At 50.7% G+C, this 27,808-nt stretch overlaps 1 protein-coding gene across 5 annotated transcripts in view; it reads right to left on the reverse strand.

The window, feature by feature from the left end:
- Positions 1 to 27,808, reverse strand: part of LOC104020220 (sodium- and chloride-dependent GABA transporter 2) — a 47,864-nt gene that overhangs the window by 15,661 nt on the left and 4,395 nt on the right. For 3 of the 5 annotated variants that reach the window (XM_087766937.1, XM_087766939.1, XM_087766935.1), the window contains exons 2-9: positions 19,223 to 20,040; positions 19,056 to 19,121; positions 17,281 to 17,493; positions 12,587 to 12,721; positions 11,419 to 11,559; positions 10,720 to 10,804; positions 7,624 to 7,756; positions 3,547 to 3,681 (exon numbers count right to left, since the gene is read on the reverse strand). In XM_087766937.1, coding sequence (XP_087623063.1) covers positions 3,547 to 3,681; positions 7,624 to 7,756; positions 10,720 to 10,804; positions 11,419 to 11,559; positions 12,587 to 12,721; positions 17,281 to 17,493; positions 19,056 to 19,121; positions 19,223 to 19,541 — 1,227 coding nt within the window. In that variant the 5' untranslated portion in view covers positions 19,542 to 20,040. Of the gene's footprint in view, positions 1 to 122; positions 321 to 3,546; positions 3,682 to 7,623; positions 7,757 to 10,719; positions 10,805 to 11,418; positions 11,560 to 12,586; positions 12,722 to 17,280; positions 17,494 to 19,055; positions 19,122 to 19,222; positions 27,068 to 27,808 lie in introns of those variants that run through there. The other 2 variants (XM_087766934.1, XM_087766938.1) reach the window with 2 other exon arrangements.

The following is a 27,808-nucleotide window of genomic DNA, read 5'->3' on the forward strand; positions in this document are numbered from 1 at the left end:
AACATGAAGCAGAGGTTGGATGAAGGTAACGCTCTGAATTTAGCTGCACAGAGCAAGTCAGGGCATCCCGGCACGGTGTTGTGCAGGGTCGGGTGTCCGGTGCGGTGCTGGGGACTGCTTACAGGGTGTCTGCAGAGCTGCGGGTCTTCTGCTGGTCGTTGGCACCGCCGAAGCTTCCCTGCCCCCAGGAGCAGGGGTACAGCCCCTGCCGGGGCCTTCGGCACGACTGGGCCGGATGGAAAGCAGGTCGTCATAGAAAGTGCTTCCCTTATATAAAGGCTGGATAAAGTACAAGCACGTACAGCAAGGTGGCAGGTTTTCTGGAAATTTCAAGAGGAAAACAAGAGTGGGAGGTTTTGAGAAACATTTGCTTCTTTTCCAGAGAGGAAAATGCTCAGAGGTTGCTGAATTTACTCTTTTTTCCTTCTTACTCACTAAACCTAATAAAAGTTAGCTAAAATCACTTGAAACTTGATACCAGAGTGAAAAGGAGACCATTACGTTTCTTCTCTTTAAAGCAAACCCAAACACAATGCTGGCACTTTCTGCACCAAGCCCATCAGTCACCTCTTTAAATCTGTCTATTGAAGCGATGTCTGGTCATGATATGAAAGCATCAAGCCTGCCAGTGCCTGAGAAAAGTTCTTCTAATGACAAGTTTCCCACACAAAGTTTATTTCTATTCTGAATTCCTCTCGTTTCAGCTTCCCGCTAGTGGATCATACTATGCATCCCTCTCCTTAATCACATCCGTAAATCCCCAGTGTTATCTACTGAAATAAACAGTTGATAAAATTGCCACAAAGTTAATTGCAAAGGGCAGAGTGATAAAAAGTGGAAATGGTGAACAACCCTGAGACCCCCTTTCAGATAAAACACAACCCATGCTATGAAATAAATAGGAACCTTCTGGAGCACAGAAAATGCAATCAAGGGGGGGTGGGGGGTGGAATTTGCACCTAGCAATGGCTGGCATGCTAACATCATAATACTAAATATTATATGAATAAAAAACAAAGTATAGGGTTGCTTTTTTGGATTTTTTTTAGTTTGGGGGCATACAGTTCAAAACAGATGATCTTTTTGGTGGTTTTGCTCTTATCTGCTTGTATTTGAGCAGAATTGGACTTCATTATTCAAAACTTTTGTTTGGCAATTTCTCTGTATAGTCTGATCTACCTATCAAAGGCATTTTATTTACCATTTTAATCATAAGCATTTCATAGATTTAGAAAATGAAGATGTAGGAAAATCTAGGGGATTGTAGACTTCATGGCCAGAAGAGACCACCATCAATCAGCTAGCCTGAGCTCTCGTAAGCAGGTTTCCCCGTTCTGTCCAAGGTCATTTGGCAGGTGAAAAGCAATGATTTCCACACACCAGTCTGATATTCTGACACTTAATCACATCTCGGCTGCTGCTGCTCCCCTGCTAGAATCTGCTAAATAATGAATCCCCTCTTTTCACCTAGTTTTTCATATACTTTAAAGGGGTTTTGATTTTTTTCCCCTGTATATTATTTGCCCTTTGTTTAAACCTCCCCTTGAGATGCCTTATCAGATTGGAGACGGTATTTTTAATTTTTTTAATTTTAATTTTTTTTTTTTTTAATTTCCAGAATCCCTTCCCAGGCACTAAAGAATCTTCCATTTTTCCGGGCAGTGCGGGATTGCAAGTAAACAATTACAGCTCACCGTCCTCTGAGTGCAAATCAATTGTAATCGACTTGGCCCCGATGGGCTGGCAGGGCTCACGCTGTCCCTGCACAGAGAGCAGTGGGCACAGCTGCGCACGTGTGGGGCTTGGGGCACTAACCCTTCCCTTCCCTCTCTGATGGGAAAACGCAAGAGAAACCCCGAGCCCTGCTACTTGGTGCAGTAGGATGGTTAAAGCATGCTGGAGGAAGGCAACCACTGCTACCAACTCCTGCTTCTCTCCCACAGAATTGAAGTGTTCATGAGGGAATGATGGAGCCAGGGAGGAAGGAGGAGCAAGTTTTCCTCCCCCAGTCGAGGATAAGCCATCCTCTCGCTCTGAAGGGTTACTCTGCCTTTCCACCAGCGCATTAGCATTTTCCGGGCTGGAAGGAAGCTGCGCTTCTAAAGCTCAGGCTGTAATTGGAAAAGTTTGCCAGGACAGACCTAATGAGGACACAGCTAGTACCAGCAAAACCATGCCATGCTTGAAGTGGTTTAATTCAGTCCCCTGGGTGACACAGCCACAGTAACAACAGGACTTTTCATAAGTGAATGAGCACCATTTGAAAATGTTATTTTACTTCAGAGGTCTCTCGCACCTCGTTGGCACAAATGGAGCCACAAACACTGCAAACACAGACCTGTCCTCACCCCCTTCCGAGCCTTGGTTCACCTTCACACCAAGGAGCAGCTGCCCTACCCACCCTCCTGTCCACAGGCAAACTGAGCAAGCAAGAGAGCAGCTGGTACTGTAAAACGAAGCTTTTCACCCCCTGCTCAGGCACAGCCTGGACCAGAGAGCGACTCCAGAAAGCCGAGCAAGAACTCCGAGTCCTTCCCGTGAAAAAGACCAGACCGCCTGGAGCTGGAAACCGGACGCTCATGTTTAGCTCCCCGGATCGGAAGCTGTAAGTCAAACTGACTTGCACAGAGCCACACCATGCCGGTGGCACAGGCGGGACCCGGGGATGCCAGCCAGCGGCCCCCGAGGCACTGCTACCCTCACCCACAGGGGACCTCTCTCCTCCATCAGGGAGCGCAGGATCCGCCGGAGCCATTCCTCCCTCGACACTTATGTCCCAATTTGCAAAATTAATAACCAAGGCAGCACTGGGGCTAGACCAGAAAGAGTTAATGAGGTTACGAAGGGTTTTGCTGGCCTATTTTCCATGCAGGCACCCTTTAATCTCCTTTGGAAACACCTTCACACAAAGGCTGGTACAACAGCTCAGCTGGAGCCAGGATTTAACGTGGAAGAACTTGTCCCAAAGAGATTAAAAGCAGCAGTCAGGGCACTGACCCTCCCGTCAGATAGGCAGGAATTTTTCACCGGGAACAGGGAGGCGAGGAGGGTGGCGGGGTCCGGGGAAACTGCTGCAGCATTGCACGGCTCCTGCCATCCATGCACCCAGCATGCTTCTCTGGGAAGTCAGAGCAAGCATGCCGGGAGCCGGGCCCATCCCGGTGAGCTGCCAGCACCGTGCAGAGCAGTACCCCATGCACAGGCTGCCTCCACAGCACAGAATTCTTCCCAAGAAATTGCAGGATGGCTGACGCCACTCGTGATGAAGGGTTAAATCCCACTGGCCATACCCCCGGGCAATTCAGACCCAACTCAGGCTAGAAGGCAACAGGTAACAGCGCAGGTGAAGGTGGAGGGGGAGAGCACTGGGACCACCAGAGTATGCACTGATATCACAGCCCTGCCTTACGCCCACAGACGGGAAAAAGAGGAGACGGAAAGAAGAAACTGGAAGAAAGAGAGGGAGAAAAGAAAAAGGAGGGAGAGAGGACAGCCACAGGCATCCATGCAAGCACAGCTCAGCCATTTGACCCCCCTCCACCTTACCTGGGGGTCCCCGAGGCGACTGAGGTCTGGATAAAGGTAAAACAGGATTCCCTGGGATGCCCCAGGCAGAGAGACTCCCCTGATCAGCAGAACGACCAGCATGAGGTATGGGAATGTGGCCGTGAAATACACCACCTGGGAGGAGGATGAAGGGACAAGCGTGAGCGAGCAGCACGGGCCAGAGCACACAGCACCGGCCGGCAGCACAGCACCGAGCCCCAGGCTGGGGGAGATGGGCAGCGGCAGGGGATGGGTCAGGCTGCCTCGCCAAACACCTTGCTGTCACCTGCAGTAGAAAGAAATAAATTTTAAAATGTGCCCAGGAAATTTGTGACTTGCCATGGTGTCTCTGGAGCGAGAGAAAACCTTTCTAGTCCTAAAAGCAATCCAGACCCTGAGCCAGGCTGTCACCAGGTTGGAGTCAGAGTAGCTCTACTCATCTACGTGCATCAGAGGAGCCGCCCCTAGTATCCATCTGCACATCCCTACCCAAAATAGAGCCTGAATCACACACAAAGCCTCTTCTCCGCAGCATTTAGTGGCAAGGCCGAAGGGGTCTGCAGATAAGAGAGACACCCTGAAACGTGATTGCTACCGAAGGACCACCAGGGACAACACTGAGGGTCCCCCCACCGCTCCCCACTGCAGTGACTTGCAGCCGCTGCCTCTGACTGACCCCTGCTCAAATACCCAACACGGGCATTTCAGACAGAGCAGGGCAGCACGTCTCAGACCCGCCACCAAGGACTCAGACCCAAACAGGACTTTTAACCTGTGTCCTCTTGCTTTTTATGCCCCTAGCCCCATAAGCAATGCAGACGTACTCAGGTAGGGTTGAAATTCCTTCCTCTAGCAAAGGAGCCACATCCCTTGGGGCAATGCTGCAGGCCAGTATCAGCTAATCCTTTCAGGGACTCCACATCAGGTAAATATAACATTCAATTTGGGGATTACCAGGGTATTTTCAGGACTGTTCAGGCTAATTGCTGTAGCATGCCACAGCGACAACATGTTGTAGTCTGTGTTTCCCACACAAACAAAGTGATATCAAGGGCTCATGCAGCCTCCCCAGCAACTCAAGTAGTGTCATTAGTCCCTTTGCATTACTCCCGCACCTTCAGGACTTATTAATCACCTTGAAAAAAAAGTTGTTCAGTTTGTTGTATCATGCTAGGTCAAAAAAGAAACGTTGCTCCTTCAGGTTTTTCCTGTGTGGACGTGCTGAGTGAGGATTCACATCAGCACGCTTCGCTTGAATTCACTACAGCTCTTTTCTCAGCTTTGGCAGTTAGGCACCAGAGAGCTAAAACTCATCTCTGGAGGAACTGCAAAATGTAATGATGTGAAATGATTTTTCACACCTACCCATATGAGTTGTTTCAAAATCCACCTAAAGCCCACCATCCCTGAGCGGGGGTCGCAGGGTCTGCCACAGCTATAGCAGTTTCTGCATTAGAGGAGGTCCTACTAAGAATGAGTGTATTATTTCCCTGGACAGTATGACCACTTTTGCTCTGCCCCGGGGTAATCCTTATGATCTGAGTAGTGATTCAACAAGATTTTTTTCTGGATTCACTCCGATGTACTCCATCTGAATAAAGCAACGTCCAAAGCACCTGACATTGCAATGCCAGTCCTCCTCTAAGTCAAGATACACACTCTTTGGTGATTCAGCTTTGTAATGCGGAAGGACAGAAGGATTTGAGAGAGATCCCATCCTTGAAAAACCACACTACTGGATTATCATCTCTGTCTGCAGCTCCAGATTTTCTATGCATTTCACGTGCACTGCTCTATAGGTGAAAAACACCTCCTTGCTGGAGCTCATGATTGCCTGAGATGTCTGTGTGAGCAGATCCATCCCTGTCCCTCTGAATCTGTAATCTTGAACACTGAAGGAACCCAAGGACAGCATCCTTCAACACAGGCAAACACCATCATTCATTTCATTCTCAGATTTTCAAGGAGCTCTGATTTAGAGCTTTTCAGTGACAGTTGATCAACTCTGCGGGTCCTAAGAGTGTAACAATCATCCCTGTATTTACCACACAACCAGATTCTTCCTTCAGGAAATGACAGGGTGCAAGTCTAATCTTTCTCAGCTCATGAAAGCAAGATTAGAAACAAAAATCATAAAAACAACTCACTGCCTTTGAACCCTAGTGCATGTTCTTCCAGGATGCCAGGTTGCACATTCTCAGCTGGATCTCTAAATAACATCAGTTTTAGGAGCTCAGAATACAAACTGGTGGTTGTCTGGCATATGATCTGGATTCACATTTTGGTGACATCCTATGTGCTTTACAGCCTGCACGAACTAGCATATTAAGCTTTTCACTCAACGGTCACTCACATCTGCACTGAGACCAGAGGCCTGAATTTGGAGAATGTTTTGCTGCATTAAGAGTGCCAAACTCCTATCTAACAACAGGAACATCTGGATCCAATGAGATATTACTCAGTGCTTGGCTCAGACCCAATCTTTTTATTTCTCGGGCATTGTTAGCACTAACTACATCACTAGGAACCTTGCCGGGATCAGTGTGATCGTTCTGTCTCATGCTGGTCAACAACATCCAGGGTTTTATTTGAATATGATCCACATGCCTCGGCAAAGTGGTTCCATCTGTGACAACCTCCTGCATCTGCGAGCACTCCTCGGGGTCAGGCAGTCCCCGCCTCGGAGGATGCGAACCGCTGCTGCTGTTCTGAGTAGGGCGATTTCAGCTCATGGTGTTTGCCCCTCCACAGGCAAATCCCCAGAACTAAGGTATATCTCCTCCCCAGTGGGACAGTATTCCCACAGCCACCATTTTAGCTGGATTATTAAATATGTGGAGGGTTCATAAACCTAGGGACACTGTTGCTTTACTGAAAGAAGGTTTCTGTTTTCAAGAAGACAAGATCTCACGATCCCTAGTCCTTTTTGCTAAAAAGTACTTGCATTCAACCTAGAACTTGTATCTAAAATAGATTGAATTTGTTCTCAGCACTTCCCACACTATGTTTCCCGTATCTTAGTATCATATTTGCTGTTATTAGACTGCCTCTGCTTTCTTTTACCAGGCCACCACAGCAAGCAGTTGCTCTTTTCTTCTAATTTTACTCCATGGAAACCAGAAAACATCATCTCTGCAAGCTGCTTGATTTCCCTGTCATGTTTCATAATCCCAGACCATTCTGGAAGCAGGAGAAACTCTTAACATCCGTGCCATCAACTTGATGGAAATGGATGCAGCTAAAATTTACACCCTATCACACATGATGTCTTGTTCAAAGCATGCAGAGAAGATACCATTTAGAGAACATACTAAACCTTTTCATTTCCATCTGTTCTTGCTGGCTCCAGACAAAGCTGGCTGGGAATGGGTCAGGAGGCAGTAGCAGAAACTAAGTAATGGGGTCAGTGCAAACGACAGTGGTACACTCTGCAACAGAGGGAGCATGGGATGGAGCTGGACAGTCACACCAACCCTTCCCAGAAGCATTTGAAGAAATACCTCTGTGGTGACTAGTGGGGGGAAAAAAAAAAAAAAAAAAAAAAAAAAGGAGACCTTTACTGCCAGGGAATATGAGCAACTATAGGAAGAGTTGGGGCGAACAAAAAGAAAAAAAGGAAGATCCCCATGGCGGAGAGGCAGAGAGGGCTTTGAGGCCATCAGAGTTACCTTCATTACTATCTAATGAATTTGAAGATTTTCCAGCTGCACTTGCCAGTAGAGGCAAAAACATGCTGCTTGCTCACACTGTGGTGGAAGGGAAGGGAACCTGCAACCACCCGATAAACAGGAAGACTGCAGGGTCTCCTGCGCCTGTGGATGGAGAGGGGCCAGATGGGGATACACATCTTGGAAGTTAATGCTCTGAGACGTCTCAGTGCTCCCATCCTTTCCTACCCAAAACACAGATACTGGCTTATGCTCCTGCTGCAAATTGAGCCCCACAGACTCCTGCCAGCTTACTCAGAGGGTGGTTCCCAGGGGATCCCTAGGATCTCTCTGAACGTACAAAAGGTGAGTAGATCAAGCGCTCCAACTGTGATCAAGGGAAGAGGCTTGATCTCAATCAAGGACTCACCTTGCCTGTGGACTTGACCCCTTTCCAAATGCAGAAGTAACAGATGATCCATGCCAGCAAAAGACACAGAGCCAGCTCCCAGCGCAGGCTGCCCAGGTGCTGGATGCCATCAGAAATCTTTAGCACTCTCCTCCTGCATTGGGGGGAAGCAAAGGAACATCCAAGTGTCACTGATGTTGGTCACTAACATTCCCAACACCACACTAGTTCTCACCACACCTCCACAGCATCTGATGGCTTTGGGGAGAAGAGCTGTCTTACTAACAAGGTCCATGCCTGAGCTGAAGCCTCAGAGGAAGCAAGCAGTTCTCCCCGCTTAAAAGTACCATTGGCCTGGCAGATCACGCATGGACACTCACTTCTATGCTCACTCCAGTGCTGGCCTGTTGGGCCAAGACATTTCTTCTCCTGTCCTCCCCACCTTTCATCTGTCTTGTCCTCTAGGGTAAGAGTGCTCTCTCTGCAAGAACATGCAGCACTTTGCACACACAAGCTCTGCCCTGGACTTTTTCATGCACATTACAAAGTTCACCTACATTTCTGACATGCTTCAAACATCAGAGTGAATGATACATTGCACTTGCCATGCAGAATCCATGAGGACCACCCAAGAAGCAATGCTGTCCAACCCCTTCCCCACAGCACACTTCTGTCTTCAGGAGCAGCTACACATTTCACCTCAGGACCCAAAGCAGCATAGCATCCCATACCATGACTAAGACCCAACCAAGTCCACAATAATCCCCATTGCACAGTCAGAAGAGGCCACCTTGGCATCCTCTTTCAGCCAGTGTGGAGACAAGATCCTGGGCTAGATGGACCTTGGTTCAGCTAAGGTCTTATGGTCTCACCCTGGCCATAGTAGCAGCTTTCCATGTCATGTGGATGTCAAATCTTCCTCATCACAGAAGTTAGGACTCACTGTCCTCCATCTCATACACCGCACAGGTGGATCTGAATGTGAAACACCATGGTGCAGTCCCAAAACCCCAAGTCGGAGACAGGTAGAAAGGGACATGCACTACCCTGAAGCCTAGCAGCAATGCCCGCCCTAGTGCAAAAGACAACAATTATCCCAAAATAAAGGTCAGCCTCCTGGAGAACCACAGTCTAAGACACACTGTCTCCTTTCCTGCCGCACACAGCAGATTGAGAGGTTGAGAGAGGGGTTGGAAAAATCACGCTGTTCCGCCAGATATGGTTTGTCATGTTGCTCTTTGCCTGCTTCTAAGGATGTGGACTCTGTAACTCGTGGAGAAAGGCTGCCAGCAGACTGTAACTAACTGGACACTGTACTGCAGCCAGAAGAGACCTCAGAAGCGTGCCACCAGCCACTGGCAGGTTAGTGCTTCTCAAGGAAACGGTGGCCTCCTATCTCCTGCCCCGAGGGAGGGAGGAACAGATGCTGCATCAGAGACAATGGACAGTGAAAATTTCTAGTCCCTTATGCTTATTTCCCAGTAACACAGGGATGGTCACAGCAGTGATGGGAACATCAACTTCTTCAGCAGCCAGCCTCAGGAAAAGCAGTCTAAGGCAGGCCACCATCTAATCACATGTGAGCAGCAGGCAGAGGGAGAGTGCAGGCTCAGGGAGACAAAATTTTTAAAATTTAAAGTTTAAAACCAACATCCCTGTGCTGAGCCGGGGATGCCCTGGAGGTATGGTGTGCTCCGCACGCTGACAGCAACCAGCAGCGCTGCTGAGGGCAGCGCCCTCCATCCATCCAAACGCACAAGGGAAATTCATGGTGGCAGCAGAGGAGTTACTTGCACGGTCTATTAGACATAGCTCAGTGCTTAACCGGGCCTGTTCTCCCAGGAGATGCTGAGGATCATCAGAGATCCCAAGCCAACAGGCCTATGCCTTCATGCCAGAAATAAAGCTACTCTGTACCTCAGGGTAATTAACGCAAAGGGAGAAAACAATGAAAATGAGGGAGCAAATTTCAGTGTGAAGTAAGCTGACCCTAGCACTTCATTTCAATTTTGGTGAGCTTCTCTCCTCAGGATAGCTTGCATATTAGTCACTCTAAAATGAAAACATCACCTCTTTTTCTATTTTTAAGATGAAGACTAGCCCACATACAAAAGTCACCATCCACCATGCTAGAGCCTCCTGGGAACGTGCTGGTACCACACAGTACCACAGATTCAAAGGAAAGAGATCACCTACTGCATCACCAGCATGGACTCTTGCAGTACATTGCAGGGCTTTAAGGTCTCCTTCAACAGCTGAACACACTACAGCTTGCAAAACAAGCAGACAAAAACCCATTGCAGAGCTGCTGCATTGTGGATCACCACAGGTCTCACCCTACTCCCACCTGTAGTCTCGGCACCCATGTCCTGAGCATGGTTACACTGGATGCAGCTCCCAGGCAGGTCAAGGACTGCATGGGGCAGACTGCTCCAAACAGAACAAGAGCAACGGATAATCCAACAGATACATAAACTGTAATCCAAACCATAGGGTAATGGCCACCATACCCTGAGGGAGTGCCGCTAATTTTGTTGAGGTTTAGACCCTGGGTAAGTTTGAACCAAAGCTTCAGGATGGGGAACATGAAGCCAATTCACCTACGTTGCAGGAGGAAAAAACTGTATAAGAAGTTCACAGCTGGCAATGAAGAAGAAGGGAGGAAACAGGGAGAGGAGCAACACAAATGGAGAAAGGGACAGTGCAATAGCAGAGGAGGAATAAGGGAGAAAAGGTCAATAAATGAAATATCAAGGACCAGAGGAGGCAAAGCATCGGTGAGGAAAGGTCTTGCACAGTCAGCTAGCCATCACTGAGGTCAGTGAGACCGAGAAGCCCAGAAGGTCCAGAGGGACAGGAATTTGTCAGAGAAGGACAAAGTCAGATGGCTCTGAGGCATGCCAGCACAGCTCCAGACAAACACCACGAGCCCAGCGATGTTACCCTTGACTGATAGTGCTGCCCCTGACAGCCTTCCCTCTGACCTGCCCAGCCTCCTCTCTTGTGTCCTCTTCTGGCAAGGATGGGTTAATAGGACATGCCACTGAAGGGTTTGTTCCTTGCCCAGGGAAGGTATATCCCAGAGGAAAGGGCGGTACGGGCCTGTCTTTTACTTACTCCCAGAACTCAATGACAGGGGAGGTGGCATTTTCACTGGTCACGTTGAGCGTCGAGTTCGCCTTCTGGAGCTCCATGCAGTTCCCTGTGGGAGAGACCCAGGGAGAGAGGAAGCGTAAGTAGCAGTGGCTAGAGCACCGGAGGATCTGAAAAATCCGTCCCTTTCCATCCACAGTGTCAACGCTCATTGACATTGACTCTGAGACAAATTTTGCATAGTCCCAAAGATGCACAAACGGAGTCCCCTCCAGGGTAAGCCTGGCAAGGAACCTAGGGCAAGTAAGACAACGGCATTTAATTTTTCCTTCCAGTGGGCACGGTGAGCAGTCTCGACCAGCACTGGGTCTATGGCTAACACACAGTACAGGATGGCTGGAAGATGCCAAGAAGGAAGGTACCCATGATGGCTGGAGCCCAGAGCAGGAGCCACCAGGGAGGCCACCACTGAACAGCACTGGCCGGGTGCTGCATGAGGTTGAGCAGTGCCAGCACTGGTGCTCTCTAGCAAAGACGCAGATCAACCAAGCCTCTTCCCCAAAAGTGCCAGCAGCGCTGCAGTGACCCGGCACTCCCCACCCCTGTGACCAGCGGTCCCACCCACGCAGGGGTGAGCCACTCTCCTGAGGTTTGGCCCTGGGCAGCAGCAGGTTTCCCTCAGCCAGGATCCGATGGAGGACTAGGAGGGGGATCCACACCCACCTGTGTTCCACTCGTGGTCGCAGCTGCCCCAGGGCAGGTCGATGGTGAACGAACTGAAGAGATAAAACAAAGCCCAGGCCAGGACAACGATGTAGTAGAAGTTCAGCAGTACCACGATGACCTGTGAGGCGTAGCCAATTCCTGCAGAAAGTGAGCCCCGAAGGCAGGTGACCCACATGCCAGGGGACAGGAACAGGGCTCCCCCTGGGAGGTGCTCACCCAACATTTTCATCTGCTGCTCTACATTTTGACCGTGCTGCCGGATGAATGCCAGTGGGGCAGCCGCCGGAGCCATCATCCGCTCCCCAAAGCCCACCATGCCACATGAGGGGGGGTCCAAGCAGGGGCCCCGGGGACCTCCTCTTCCTGCCACCCCACCGCAGTCTTCCCTGGTGAAAGGGTGGCAATGGGAGGGATTCTGGGCAGATTATGGTTGGAAAGCCACCCAAAGGGACAGAAACATATGATGGTGCTGCACCTGCTGAATAACACCTCTTCTACCAAAATTCACTTTTTATTTTGTTCGCTCGTCCCTTTTCACTTTTGTTTGGGAAGCTTTTATATTATCACCACACCCCTTCTCTGGGAGGTGCTGGAGGAGCATCTAAAGGTTTTGGTACGAGTGCAGGAGGCAACTGAGACTTTCAGAGAAGTCATAGAAAGTGTCTTGAGACTGGATGACTGTGCTGAAACAGTGCTAAAAGTGGATCTGACTGCTAACAATTTATTAAGACAGCTGACACCATTCACCACTAAGGTTTTAAGTCATCTGCAAACTCACGAAAATGACACAGCATTGATTTTAAAAAGTAGTAGTATGTTTTAGGTTCCTCAAAACTGCCAGAAGCATTTTCATCATTTAGCTCTTAGAGGACAACCTCCAGGATTGGGCGCAAAGCTCCTGGCCAGAGCCGCAGCCGTGAAGAAGGAAACCAGAATGCAACATAAGGATGGGAACTGTTTGGTGAGAAAGGCCATCAATTTTTCCAGCGTGATTTTGGAAACAATGCAGCCGGTGGCCTTCCCAGGCTGGGATTCCCAGGGATGGGCAGCGGATGCATGGAGGTACGTAACGATCCAGGCTGTGGGGAGAGGCATCACCACTTGTCCCCCTGGGGCCCTGTGGTCCCCCCGCCTCGCCATGCCCTCCCGGGTTCTTCCCACTCACCTTCAAAGAGGGGACAGATCCTGCGCCAGGCTGTCACCCCTCCCTGGCTGGTGTACTGCCCCAGCGCTGTCTCCAGGAAGAAGACGGGGATCCCACAGGTGAAGAGGAAGATGAGGTAGGGGATGAAGAAGGCACCTGGCAGATTCAAGCAGCAGATAGGAAAAATAAGCCCCGTGGGGCAACTGGGGTCAGGCCGTCCAACCTGGCACTGGGCAGGTCCCTCCCAGGGGGGACAGCCTGGGAGGATGGGATGCCAGGAAAAAGGGATTTTCCTCAGGTTTCATCTCCCAGAGTGATGTGATTGCATAAGAAGCTCAACATTTAGAAAAGACAGAGAGGAAGGAGAAGTTTCTAGGCCAGATTTTTGTGCAGAAAAGAGTGAAACAAGTTCTCAATAGCTGTACAGAAACACAGGAGAACACCCTGCTGTAAAACCATTGTGACTTTTAATCAAGTTGGTGACTCCTTTCACGTTGATTATTCTGACTGAATAAGCTGACAAGCCCATGGATGACAACACCAAGGCACTGAGGAGCACATAGAGACTGACACCTTCACCCAGTCTGTGGGTTTGCTCAATCATTTGCTCACCGAAAAGCAGCAGACATGCCAGTGAAAAGCAAGTAGTGCAGGAAAGCGTGTACCTCATGGCAGCAGCCAGAGCTGCCCCCCTGTTCAAGCCCTGTCATGAAACCAGGAAGGGAGAGATAAAATGCATCAGGCTAATGTTAAATGCAGTAATGGCAGAGCACAGGAGACGGCCCTGCAAGATGGTCTGCGCTCCCTGCTGCACTCATGCACCACTGAAGCTGCTCAAGCCCTGCTGCAAAGGCAGGGACGCAGGGCAGGATGGGGGGCTGGCATGGAAAGGGGTAGCCCCAAGCGGAGAGTGGCAGCTGGGCTGCAGCAGGCTCAGAGGGGCACGCAGGGTTGGAGGTGGCAACCCAGCCAGCCACTACCACGTTTTCCCTGCATAGGCCTTTTCTGTGCCAGTAAGATGCTAACTGGCTCTGGGGTCGGGTCGGTGGGGGTGTATGGGAAATAACAATCCTGGTGCACAAGTAAACTCAAAACCCAAGAGATTTCATTAAGAAGCTTAGCTAGCATGCAGGGGCAGGGAGAGGCAAGGGGGACTTTAGGAACTGGCCAGAAGTCCTACCCCAGTGGGGTATCGAGCCACAGCCCTCCCCTTTTTGCAAAAAAATGCAATCAACAAAATAGACAGGGAGAGCATCTTGGCAGCTCCCTGTGGGCAAGCAGCAGCTGAAGGGATGCTGATACCTGGCAGCCCCAGGGGAACGACAAGCACCTGCCCACATGCTCTCCCTCTGCCACTAAACAGAAGTTGCCGAGGGCAAAGGGCAGGGGAAATATTGTATGAACACCATCCCCTCGACTCCCAACTTCCATACAATCATATTATCATAAAAGTGGACCCTGTTTCTAAGAGAGATTATTCTCGTATAAAAGTTTGTATTTAACTAAACTGCAGCCAGGGGATCCCAGGGGAGGTCTCCGAGGTGGCAGGTCGAGCTCTCCAGCCCGGGTTTCCCTTATTTGCAGCCTGCGGTCTGGCCTGTCACCTTCCTCAGCACCTCTGGTTAGCTCAGGTTTCAGGCAGGTTTCACGCTTTGGAAGTCTAACTGGAGGGTCCTGACATGCAGGCTGTGAAATAATGCAAAATTATGGTGGGGTGAAGGAGGGATTTGCAGAGACATGTTTGGGCCAGGGGCTGCAATCTGCTGTGCTCTCTTCGCCCCCCAGGTGGGGGGACAGGCAGGGTGGGACGACCCCAGCACCAGCCCCACCACCGCTCCCCATCTCATTTTGGCTGGCAGAGGGGCCGCTGCTTGCCCCGGGCAGGCAGAAAAGGGCCAGCAGGCAGGACGGCCTTCAGGCAGGGTCTGCAAGGAGGAAAAGCTGAGGAGAGGCGCCCAGCAGAGCCGCCCTGCACAGTGGCTCATGCGAGGGGTTGGCAGGGAGGGCAGCCCGCGGTGGGGGTTGCGACAGGGGTCCCTCAGTGCACCTGAGCAGCCCCCAGCGCTGGCTGACCTCCCTCCGGCCCAGCCCCATCTGCCCTCCCCACAGGTGACCCCCATTGAAGGTGAGGGGGGAAACGCTGCCCCACGCATCCTCCACCATGACCCCTTCCCGCTCCGCGTGTGCGGGGATGGCAGCGGTGGGCCTTGGGACTGGCCGGTTTGGGGAGCGCTGGGGAGGGGTTGCGGCACCGGCAGCCACACCACCAGACAGGCTTCCCCGGTATTTCCCAATCAGCGGGGCCAGCCTGCCCAGGGAGGGCCTGACCCCGTCACGGGAGGCGAAAGCAAGAGCGAACAAGAGCAAAAAGAACATTTTTTTGCTGCTCTTTTTTTTTTTTTTTTTTCCTCCATTATGTAGGGCCTTGGTATCAGACACTGAACAGTAAATATGTAAGGGGCTACTCTTTCTTTGTTATGTGGAAATATCCCTAAAGAAAGGAAAAGTGTCAGGCTGCCCCTCTTTGCATAACTCAGATTTTGCAGATAACTTTTTTGTGAAGAGCCTGATATTTAGGCAAGAAAAGCAAGAGCTGAGACCAGTTATCACCGTTGCCTACACAGAATTCAGCAGGGGAAGAAAGAGTCATCCAGTGGGGCAGAGCCATTGCAGCCAGACGGCAACACTGGCACAAGAGCTAATGGTTGTAGGCCGGCCATGATTGACCTGGAGCTGGAAATTAAAAGTTACCTTTACTGAAGTACCAGAGAAGCAAGTGCCTGGACCAGCCTTCCCAAAGGAGTACAGGACGAAACCTCTGGCAGCTTTTAAAATTAATCCTGAGGCATTACAAGGGATTTGATACAGCACCGGCCGGGGTAGGCTGGGCTCCGCGAGGCAGGAGGGAGCCTTGAGTGCTGCACAGCCTTGTCGCACTGCCCTGCCCCAGGAGAAGCCATATGGGAGACGCTTTCCTCTGCACGAGAGCCTCATGCACCATCCTTTCTCTAACCTCACAGGAAGGGGGCTGGAGCTGAAAAATTTGCCTGAGATTTCAAACTCCTCATAGTCTCTGCCGCTTCACGAGGCTTTGCTTGGGGGCCCATTTCTTGGGGGTAAAAAGGCTGAGAAATCCCTTTGTGTCTTGCCTCTGCTGTCCAACCACATGCAGCAGCTCCCCTTTCCCCAGAGCCCTCCCTGAGCTCTTCCCTGGCACCCAAGGCAAGGGGTGTCAGGACAGGGTCCCCGGTCCCACTCCCCCTGAGGGGATGGCACCCCAGAAGGGTGCAGCAGTGGGAGCAGACACGGCTCAGCATGCAGCCAAGAAATGTTCCCCATGGAAAAAGAAAACATGAAAAATCCTCCTTTTTCAACAGGGAAAGAAAATGCCTGACCACCTGGTGAAAAGAAACAAGCACTGAGCAAAGCACGGCGTGAAAGTAGCTAAACAGTGGTTAATCCTCTTTTATGCCACTGGGATGAAAGCAGTTTAGCGAGGCCCATGAGACTACCCCGAGCTCAAGCCAGGGGATTTCAGCCCCGGGTCCCCAGTGCTCGCTCTGCCAGCTCCCAACCAAGCGCTGTTTCCCCTCTTCCCTGCCCTTCCGCAGAGCCCAATTAGCAATTAATCACCAGACATGGAGAGCAACTCCCTCTCTCTCCACGTGCCACTGAGCCAAACTTGAGAAAAGCTTCGGACTCTCATTTTTTTTTAAACAGTTTTCTCCCTTAAAAGGCAGCCACAACCTAGAAGCAGGGACAAACACCAGTAAAAGCCCATGGCAACCCTCCACCTGCAGAAGCGAGCCCAGCTCCGCCGCCAAGCTGTGGGGCAGCCCAGCCTCGCAGGGGATCGGCCACCAGTCACGGCCGAGCACAGCCCGAGCCGCACCGATGTGCCGGCACCTCGCCTCCCTCTCTCTCCATCAAGCACATCCATCCGCACACCTCACGGCCCTGCCATGTGGCTCAGAGGCAGGGGTCCCCTCTCCCACGCGCTCGCAGCTCTGGCAGATGCTGGGGGGCACCGTGGCGGGCAGGAGGGGTGCTGTGCTTCCACACCAAGGCAAGGAAAATGACCTCACTCTGCCCTGTCTCTGCTACCTGGCTCCAGCACCCAGGGGACATGCCTCCATAGTGAAACACCAGACCAGGACCTGTGGCCGAGAGCTCCTTGGAGGCCCCATGAGACTCCAGGAAACGCTGCAGCTCCTCACAGTGCCTGCAAGGACACTGGTGCCCCATGGCCTCCCGCACCGCTCCCTGCTATGCTGCCGGGACCCACCATCTTATTTGCATAGGATGCCTGGTGCTCCTCAAGGAAGAGGTGCCTGGAGTGAGCCACACTGCTCAGAGAGCCGAGCCCCCACCACACTCCTCCTGCCTCCCCCTGCAGATGGCCGCCCATCTCACCAGCAGGACCAGGGCTCCGCACACCTCAGGGAAACATGGCTACAGCCACCAGAAACCCTAGGACATTGCCGCTCAATTACCCACATCCCACCGGGTCAAACAACCCCAGCTTGTGGCCCAGATGGTGGCATTGTGCTGGCAGGTTGGCATCCTCTCTTCAGGCTCGCAACTTGGGCATTGCTGAGAAGCTGCTGCCAGAGGTGAGCAGGGCCAGACACGGATGTCGCAGAGGCAGGAGGGACCACGGAGGGACGTGGTGACCAGGCACCCCCGGGGCTGGCCAGGGCCAGGGCTGCACTTACCTCCACCGTTCTTGTAGCAGAGGTAAGGGAAGCGCCAGACGTTTCCCAGGCCGATGATCTCCCCAGCCACAGACAGGACGTACTCCAGTTTGTTGTTCCACTGCCCTCGCTCCAGGGTCTGGTCCTCCTCCTCCTTCTCCTTTTCCATGCTAGGGTATGCAGGCACTGTTTCACCATTGCTGACGGCACCGGGGACTCTGTAATCCATCCCACCTTCAGAAGGAGTTTCCTCCATTATGTTCAGCACAAGCCATGCAACGAGGCAGAAATTTGGGCTACGGGAGGCAAGAGGGGGGAGAGGACATGCGCGCGCACGCACGCTGAACTGTTTCTCTCTTGCTCCTTATACTGATTCCTGCTGGCAGCAATGTGCTAAGAACATGCATGTGCTTTTATTGCTTAGTCCAAAACTAGTCCTTAAAAGCCACTATCAGTTTCATCATTTTTAATTGACTCATCTCAAACCACTGCTGCTTCTGGAAGCCCATCCTTTAAGCACAGTGTTACACAGAAGACCCAGCAGCTCAGCCAGGCTGGAGCTCCATGACAGCAGATACTGGCCGGAGCAGGGTGAGAGTGGGATCAAATACTTGACAAGATGTTTTATAAGGGTTTCACTTCTCCCTGTTGCTGCTTACCATGGTCTGGTTTTACAGACCATGTAATGAGAGCCACAAAACACACAGAAGTCATAGATGTGGAAAGAGGACAAACTGAAACAAGAGGGGAACAAGTTTCTGTTTTCAGTGGTGGCAACTGCTGCTGGCAATCTACTAGGCTGCAAGAAAAGGTGATTTTTCAGGATGATACTATCCTTGGAATTGCAGGAAAAGAAAGGGTGCAGATGCCATGGCCATCTGGGATGACTCTCCTCTCCCAGGGTCTGCCCCTCCAAACATCTGCCCGTTGCCTGCAGAGGCTCCCCACAGTACCGCTCTTGGGGAGCTTTGGCACCGCAAGAGCTTCTCCCGTCTCTAAACAGATCTCTGCTAAGAGAAGATCAGCACAAAGTAGGTGGGCACCTCTCCCACTGCCCCACCTTCCCTAAAAACCTCTCAGAGGACACCTGTCCTCCCAGAAAAGCCAGGGCATAGCGTGACTGCTGGTGCACAGCTGGTGCCGCGGAGCACAGTGAGGATACAGGTACAGGTGGCACGGGTGGCACCAGCTCTCCTGCAGCCATTTAGGAGGCTCAGGGGGTGTTTGAGGCTGCTCCTCGTGCGCAGGACGCCCTCCTGGCCGCCGAGCCCCATGGGGCAAAGGGTGAGGACTGCAGTTCCCACCAATGCCTGGTGCCAAAGCCGGGATCACTGAGGACCTTGTGCCAAGGAGGGCACCTTCCTCCGCACGGTGACGGCCCTTGAGCCTGCTTGTGTCCTGCCGAGGCAGCTCCCCCAGCCCCAGCCTAACACTGCCATTCATTCCCGCCTGCAACTCCCTCACCCGGAGAGCAGGAAAAGGCACTGGCAGCAAATGACACTCTCCCCCATACAGGGAGAGAGAAAAAAAAAACAAAAAACCAACAAAAAAAAAACCAAAGCAAAGCAGCACTTTCAACCTCTCCCCTCCCCCTACGTAGTCCCTTATAAAACACTTTGGGACGTGAAGAGGAGCAAGAAACACTGGCAGGCGTTTGACAGCGGCCTCAAGGAAGGACCCCTCCACGGTAGAAAATTATTAAACAGGCAGAAAGCGCACCGTGACCTCTCATCCACGGCAGACCCGGGTGGGTGCAGGGCGAGCAGGGCAGAAGAAAACAGGGGCAGAGGTGTTACCTTGAGGATGGTCCTGTCGGGGCGCGAGCCGACGGGAGACGCGAAGGCAGGACCGAAAGGTGCTGGCTATTTAAAGTGCGGAAAGAAAAATTCAGCGGTGGTGTAATCCTAGACTTCGCCCAACCCACATTCCTTCCCCCACCCCCCAGGGCTGGACAAAAACCTACACATGACTGATTTCATGGCCAGTGCAAAGGGGCTCGTTCCCCCCGCCTGCAAGAAGGGCTCATGCTGCCTCCGCCAGTGCTCTGCCTCCCGGGCCAGGGACCGCTTGGCTCCCGCTCTCCATCGTCTCTCTGCCCAGCACTGTCCCTGGAGGCACGGGAGACCACCGCACGCAGGTGCCCTCGCAGCTCTGCCTGAGGGAGCCGAAGCCCCGAGACCTGCTGGGAAGAGGTAAGAGCCAAAACACGAATTCACAGCGAATTCCCATCGTGGGGTCTCTCCTCGGCAGGGAGGACACGGGCACAGGGCAAGGTCCTGCATTGCAGCCTGACCCGCGATGCCCAGGGGGGCAGCCGGGCTGTGACCATGGCCAGGAGCAGCGGCAGGCAGCAGAGCTCTCAGCTGGAAATAAACTCTGCTAAACTCTCTGCTGCTTCTTACTCAGGGCCCAAAACAGCCTCACTCAGAAATTCTGCAGGTTGCAATCTCTCTTCCCTCACGCACAGGGATCTTTCCCAGGAGCAGCGCTGCCCCATCCCAGGACATCACTCCACAAGCTGCAATCAAGCAGCAGATGAAAAATCATGCAGTAGGGAGAAAAACAGCCCCAGTTGTGCATACGCAACACTGGGCTGCAAAATTAGCTGTGGCTGCTCGGGAAGGTGGTCTTGGGATTACTGCAGGTAGTTACCTGATGACATTAGCTCCGTGCTTTGAGACCATAAAAAAGGCAAACAGAATGGGATATTGTTCATGGCAAATGTATTACAGCTGTGACAGTCCAAGGTTTTAAAATATTATTACATCTGTTCATGAATATCTGGGGCAAGAGAGAACAACAAAAAAAAAAATCACGCTTTTGGGTTCAGTGTCCTTGTATCAGGCCTGCAAAGCAGCAGCAAAACCTGAGCTGCGTATAGGCAGTTTGCGAAGGTATTAGGAGAACAACAGGAATGAAGCAGCAAACACTGTGGTGTCACCACGTTAATCTATGGTGTACCCAACACAGTACCGGACTTCCCACAGGAGAAACAGGGAAAGCGAAGAGGGACGGGCAGAGGTAAGGAACGGATTTAACCGAGGAGTGATCAAATACATGATGACTCCTTCTCTTGGGAAGAGATGCCTAGGATATGAAGAGGGTGACAACAGAGGTCTAGGAAACAAGGAAAGAGATAAGATGAATATATCTTTCACTACATCTCACAGTGCAACAACTAATGGCACCCGATGAAACATTCGGATTTAAACCAAAAGGAAATACTTTTTCCTCCCACTGTGCATAATTAATTAAACATGGCACCGGGGGCCATTGCCACAGAATATCATTTGGAAAGGAACTAGGCAAATTCACAACGGGCTGCAGCAGCGATTAAACAGGATGGTCCAAGTAAACCAGTCAGCTCCAGTCCTCAAACCGGTGGCTGTTGGAAAGCAGGGAAGATGTTCCAGAGGAGGAATTACACGAGACTGTGAGAAGCAGAGAATATCCCTGTGCGGAAACCATCTAACAGTGAATAGTGTAGTTGTTAAATAGTTAGCATAAGGATATAGGGATTAAAAAACAACAGCAAAGTCAAATAATACCTTGCCTTGTGCAACAGAATGGTGTAAGGAGAGAGGAGATTGACTAAGGAAACATTTCTAGAGATTCTCAAAACTGTTGTGTGCATCCGCATCGCTGCTCAAATATCCCTGGATAACCACGATCACTACAGCGCACCGAAAGCAATAATCTTATCAACAAGACGACAAGCTGATTCACAGGAACTAATAGACTACGATAGGAAACGTGTAATCAATAACAAACCATTGTGACTTCCACCCAGCGAGATAAGACTGCGCTGAACCTAATAAGTTGAAAATGAAAACAAATGTTCAGTGTAAGCATAAGCAGCAAGGGGAAATATTAAATCTACAAGTGCAAAAGCAAGCTGGAAATCCTGAGCGAAGCGTATTTAAAGTAAAGCATCACTTTATGCATCTTCTGGGGTGAAACAAGAAAAAGTCCATATGGTTTGGGGAGATGTTACTTGAGAGATTAAAAAAAAAAAAAATCAATCCTTTTACTGAAGATGGGAAGAGAAGAGAACCAATAAATATCACAAAGAATCAGTTAAGACTACAAAAAAAGATGTTTTCAATACACATTTTTGAAATTGCAGAAGGCAAAGAAACTGGGAGGGATTTTAATCGGCCCGTCAGAGGCGATGGAAATCTAAACAAAAAATGCAAAGGATGAAATCTCAATGTTTAAGATTTTGAGTCTGTAACCATATCTAAGCCAAGTGGAAGAACAGGGATAGCCACAAGCAAAACCTTAGGAAACAGATTTGCAAGAAACAAATGAGAGAGATGGAAGAATATGAATTTAAAAAAAAAAAAACAAAACAAACAAAAACCACACAAGCCTAGAGAACATTCACGCTGTAGTAACAAGAAAACAATTTAATCCTAAGATCTACTGAGATAATGCCGTTTAAAAATACTTGGATAGATACACATACATATATTTTATTTATATGAACAAGGAGAACACCAGGGAAGGGCTTTTGCAGCAGCGTTTGCCACCCAGAGTTGTGCAAGCTGAACCTCACCAGGCGGCTGCAGAGCATCTTCCTCCCAACACTACAAGTGCTGGCAAGTGGCAGCGCTGATGCTGGCACCTGTCCCGCCTGCATTGCTCTCATGCCACCCCCCAGGATGGCACAAGGGCATTATTTTGCAGGTGGCTTCCCCTGCCGAAGGTAAGAAATGGAAGGCTGCCTATTTAGTAACCCCCCAGAGCACAGGCTGAAGATGGTGCCAGCCGGAGCAGCCGCGCTCCTCCCAGCCCCATCCCATGTGGCTGGGCCGTAACCCACCATTTATTGGAACAACCCGCGCCGGAGCGATGCCTCCCCGAGAGGGTCCTGAAGCAGCTTCCAGGTCCAGGCAGGCTGCCAAGCTGCCTTTGCTGGTGCAGAGCAGTGCAGTGCTAGTGCACGGCTGGCTTAGGCGCTTCTCCCCAACACCCCTTTTGGAGAAGAGCAAGAGCGCTGGACCAGGGCAGGTCTCTGTTAATGTACCTCACACCTCAGCCAGGACGAGGGCTGGAAAATCCTGATCCTAAAGGCTATTGATTCCTCTCTTGAAATTTATGTTGCATTTTGCTCATCTTTCTCTTTACCTCACATTTGCCAAGATTTCTGTCTTCAGCTTGGTCCCAGTCTTCCACCAGCAGCTAAGGCTGCATTCCCAGAGAAGTGCTCATAGCCCAAACAAAGCAAGCCTGGCAGGAGCTTTCTCTGGAGATAACAAGGTACTTTGACATTTTCTGGGTCAGATGTGCACAAGAACTGGCCCCAGCCCACCCCATGCTGCGCAGCCAGCACACACAAGCGCTGGCCCTGCGTGCTCTAGTAGGAACCACAGGACCTACTCCCAGGTCTGGTCTTGCTTCACATCTACGTCCAGCTGAGCAGGGAATGAGAGTTAATTAGATTTCTTTCCTCCAAAGCACCCAGCAATCCAGGGATGTGGTTCAAACCTAAAAGGAGGAGGGATTCAAAGGCACACGCTTAGAGGGATGATGAGGGGAAAAGAAGAGAGGGAAATGGTTACTGGGTGACATACACAACCTCTTACTGCTCTGCAAGCAGCAGCAACTTTCAAATGAACTTATGCTCCTAAGCCACCAAAGCGCTTTTAGGAGAGCGGTGAGGACAAAACTGCTGCTGCTGCTTCAGCATTCCCGAGGTGAAGAAGCCATCAGCTGCCTCTGACCTTTGCTGAGCACCAGGAGCAGCTACGCTCCTCGCTTCGACTTCCCACTCCGTCCCTCTGTCACACATGACAAGCTGCCTCCATGCCTTTCGGGGCCATGTAATCTTGCAAGCCACCTCCCAGCTTCCAGGAACACAATTTGCCATTATATTATCTGAGAACCAAAGGCCAGAGCAAATACAATGCGTTTCCTCTATCTGATAACCACCCTGCTACTGGCCTCTTCAGCCTGAAAAGATCATTCAGCTTAAGTCACCATGGCTGTAGCAGGCAAAATTGTCACAAATATGCACAAAAAGTTGATAAGTAGAGGCTGATACCGACTGGCACGTTACAGGAACCTGGAGACCGCTCAGCAGAGAAAGAAGCCAAAGTAAGCATAAAGGATTGACTCCTGCTTGAGTCACTAATGTCCCTCCCAGAAAGGCACATACATTTTGAAACTACAATGGCAGAAGCCAAAAGCCATTGCAAGGCCTGCAGTTCCCACAGTGACAGAAGATCCTACTGCAGCCATTTTGACAGCCTTATTCAGACGCAGCCTCCCTAGCGAAAGTCCGCTTCCAAATAACAGCTCGAATGACCAGAATCCCGAAGCAAGAAAAACCGTCCCCACTGGACACCTGCAGAGCAGCGGAGGCCTCGCTTTCGTGCCCAGGCTGTTTGTGAGGCAAGATACCACTGTCTGTGGACAGCACGCTCTGCATACAGGAGATAAACAGATGACGCTCCTGCACTAGCCAGAGCTCAGGGACAGCCTGAACACAGGACGGCATGATCACAGCAAGTACAGCGCTGGAGAACCCTCGCCTGCAGATATCGCTGCTGTACCCCCGCTCCACTGCACGCAGAAGCTAAGGGTGACGCTTGAGCTGCACTCGGTGCGTAGGCTGACAGCGCGCTGCCGAGTCCCTCTCTATGCGCCTCTGATCAAAGGTCAAAAGTGGTAGAGCATAGGGGGAGATAAGTTGAGACCAAAAGGACTGTGCCCCCAGACCTGCTTTGGCCGTAATACGAATTCCCAGCCACGTAAGGGAGGGGCAGCAACGGAGCTGCCAATTCCCATCTCCACTGTCTCAGCTGCATCCAGTGCCAGTAGTTTCCCCCCAAGAACAGAATGGAAACAGCGGTGCTTCTCAGGTGTGCAATTGCCCGTCTGGAACAGCAAACCCAAGACTAAGGCAGGAAGGCGAGGCGTTTGTATTGCACGCACAAGCACAAGCACAGCAGGAGTGCCCAGGCAGGCAGATCTGCAGTGCTTCATGTCTTACCTCTGCTTTGACTTCTGCTTAGTAGCTTGTCTCTGTTAAAACACTCTGGCCATTTGCACAGATAAGCAAGAAAGAGGGTTTTTTCTGCTCAGAATTCAAAAGTGTCTCCATTTCATTTATGGACAAAACCAAAAGCACTGCAAGGTTATGCAGTTACAAGCACATGCGTATAGATACCTATATATACGCTTATAACATGATATATAATATAAACAAGAGTTGAGTAGCAAGCAAAGACTCCTGAGTCTGGAGTCTTCGATCTTTTTAGCATCTCCTGCTTTTATTCCAACTCCATCAGGTACCACCAGTTCCTCAGGGCTCTGCCCTAGTTCCACTTCACCAGCAACTGGGCAGCCTGAACAAACCCTGGGTAAGCCCCAGGGCAACTGTGGGAACAGAGCCTGAGCACATTTTAGGGAGAGGGCAGGAATCGCTGCCCTTCTGAAGACTAGTCATCGACCTCCTGATGTGAAAATGGATAGTTTGCATTAAGAAAATAAAACTCATCAGTTAGTTCTTGCAGTCAACGAGCTAATTAGAGGGCATTTTCAAATCAAGAACCATATGCCAAAGGAAATCATCATCACTAGTAACGACAGCAGTATTGCTTCGGTGGCCCAGAAGTGAGAAGTACGAGATCAGCAGATTGATTAAGTACAGGGTAGATTGGGGGTAGAGAAGGAGCTGTATATTGGGACCATTGGGATGGTGGTCTTTCCTTATGCTCTGCACACCTTACTCCTCTGAGGTGAAGAGAATAAATCCGAAACAGACTGTCTGCGCAAAGAATGAAATCAAAGACATTGATAGGGCTGGGATTTTAGATGCCCCTTCACCCTGTCTGCCTGGAAGAGGGATGTTCAGGCAGGAAAAGGGAAAAGCTTTTCTCAGAGGTGAGACACTGTTGCACCCACTTAACTGATTCTTGCACAGAAAACCCATAATCTCATTTTAAACAGGCAAGGTCTGGGCAGTGTTTTCAGAGCATCTGTTCATGCTTATTTACATACTCTAAAAAAAGTGAAAGGATACTTTTAAATTCAAGAGACCTACTGGGCTGTTAACGACTCAGAAAACAAAGTTTCCATTCTGGGAGAAAATCCAATAGATGGTCATTGGTGGGCAGAATGAGAGAAACTTTTAAAAAGTTTCTCAGAAATAAGTTTTCTAAGTAAGAGATGACAAAGTAAAAAACTTAGGCATTTTGAAAAAGGTCAGTAAGAAATAAAACACAGGTTCAGTTTTTCCAGCCTCCAAAAATCAGAAATACAGCAGATTTTCAGAAAGCCCCTGCGTTGCCAAGAGGCCTTACCTCTTGGAAACACCCCAGGCAGCCCTCATCTCGGCACGAGGCGGCCCCAGCTGAGCTCCTGGGCCATCGCAGCGCACAGGGATGCTGTGCTCAGAGAAGCACCACCTGGGAGTCCAGAGCTCTGAAATGCCGCTCGTTCCCAGGCACCCCGCAAGGCTCCGCAGAGCTTCGCTGCGACCCCCACAGAGCCCATCCGCTCCCAGCTGCTGCTCGTCAGAGGCAGCTTGTGTCTCTTGTTTTGCTTCTGTGGTCACCGCCAGCCCTTCTCTAACCTTCCCCTTGGCTGCCCTGCTGAGGTCCTTGCAAGCTAGCGTAGGCAGACACTCAGCGTTGAGTTACCTCTGCAGACAGATTAAAAAGGAGCTCACATACCAAAAACGCGCTCCCTACCACTCATCTACTGAACTGGTTCAGTGTGCAGTGGGGATTTGAGACATAACATGAGCAAGACCTAGAGCGTTTAGACATCTTCCCAGATGGATGGGATTCTGCCTGAAGCAACCTTCACACCGAGGCTGATCTCCTGTCTACAAGTCATTCCTGTTCTGGTGGTCAGTTGCAACATAAGATGGCACTGAGTCTCTTTCTTTCAGTCTTAGACATTTTTTCCTCAAAAATTTAGGTAGAGTCATTTGCGAGTTTTGATAACTTAAGACAATCTTGTTTTTCTGTTGATGAGTGTCAGAGATGAAAAAACTAAGCCTCAAATTAGATCTAGCTGATGTCTGAAGAAAGCTAACCCTTCCAGTCAAGAGGAGGAATGGCAGTGGAGCGGGGGCTTAGCACCTAGGCACTAGGGGCAGAGATATTAGCAAAGCCACGTGCTACATGGAGTAGGGAAGCTTCTTGGCATTGCTTGGGAGTGGCCCCTCCAGAGGGCACAAAAGGGGTGCTGCTGCTCACGTGCTTCACTCTCTGGCACTTTTGAATACCAAATTCCAAGCCACGTTACCCTCTTGCCACCATGAATTCAAATACTGTTGCCCACCTGCAATAAAACATACGGGGGCTGACCTGACCAAGAGGTCTGAGGGAGACATACGCACAAACACAAGGTATTTCCATCATTAACATTAATTAATTACTTTCCTTCAGCCAGACAGGCTCTTTGGGATAGAAAACACTTCATTCCTGGCCACTGCAAGCTAAGGCAGAGGGTCAGGTACTGCTTGCCAGTCATCTGACGAGTGCTGGAAACGTGGTTTCCTTAAGTCAGTCACAGCCCAGATGTGAAGTTTTCATGGCAATCAGCGAAAAAAATGCAAGCATCCATGGTCCAGATGGGGGAAGTAATTAAAAATATAGAGCCAATTAAACCTTTAATCTTGGTATTCACCATAACTGGGATCTAGGGGGAAAATGAGACTGGTCTTTGATATTATTTACCCTACAAGTTTCCTGCAGCGGTGTTTGAACTGCGTAGCAGTACCAGCATACACCCTACTGCTAGAACAGAAGCTGTGCATTTACACCAGACCAAACCAGAAAACAGCCCTTTTTTATTACAGTCCAAATCTGGTCCTAACGATGCTAATGGACATAGAGGTAGCACTCAGCTCACTGAGGAGGAAAGCCAGGGACTTCAGGAGGGAGCAACTTACTGGAGAGATAAAACCGGGCTTCGTTGGTGCAGCCGCAGTGAGGAACCCAAGTGATGCCCCAACACAGCCCGTTGACGGCGACAGCACAGGTAATAGCTCACAGCCACTGTCAAAAGTAGTCTGAAGATGCACATGCCCCTGTGCCATTCCCAAGCTCAGCCTGGGGCTGCCTGGAAGGCTGAGCCTCAGAGCCTCTCCGCTTCCAGCAACCAGCTCGTGGAGAAGCTGGAGGATCAGCCAGGGCTGACAGGACAGCAGCAAGGTGCTAACCTGCACGGAGGATGCTCCGGCTTGGAGGTGGGGAATGGCAGCTCTGCACTTCCCGGCAGTGGGGTAAAGAAATACTGAGCTGCAAGTTAGGAAGAGCTCTGGAAAGGCAGTTTGCAGTCTCATAGCTTCTCTGGAAGTAGACAGGCAGCCCTAGAAGTGTAGGAGGTGAGATCTCCCCTGCTGGGAAGGGAAAGCAGCTGGGGAGGAGCAAAAAGGGCCTGCGAAGGGAATTTGTCCTGACTTCCTTTGGCCTCACTTCCCTGGAGCAGGGATTTCCCACGGTGTAATGGGAAGGCCCGAGGGAAGAAAGCAAAAAGCACATGAAGCAACTGTCGTCTTTGAGATCACCAGAGCTGAGAGAGGAACAGG

Source organism: Nipponia nippon, unplaced genomic scaffold (genome assembly GCF_047370975.1).
Source record: "Nipponia nippon isolate SJK-2023a ecotype South Korea unplaced genomic scaffold, ASM4737097v1 scaffold_3, whole genome shotgun sequence".
Taxonomy (NCBI): domain Eukaryota; kingdom Metazoa; phylum Chordata; class Aves; order Pelecaniformes; family Threskiornithidae; genus Nipponia; species Nipponia nippon.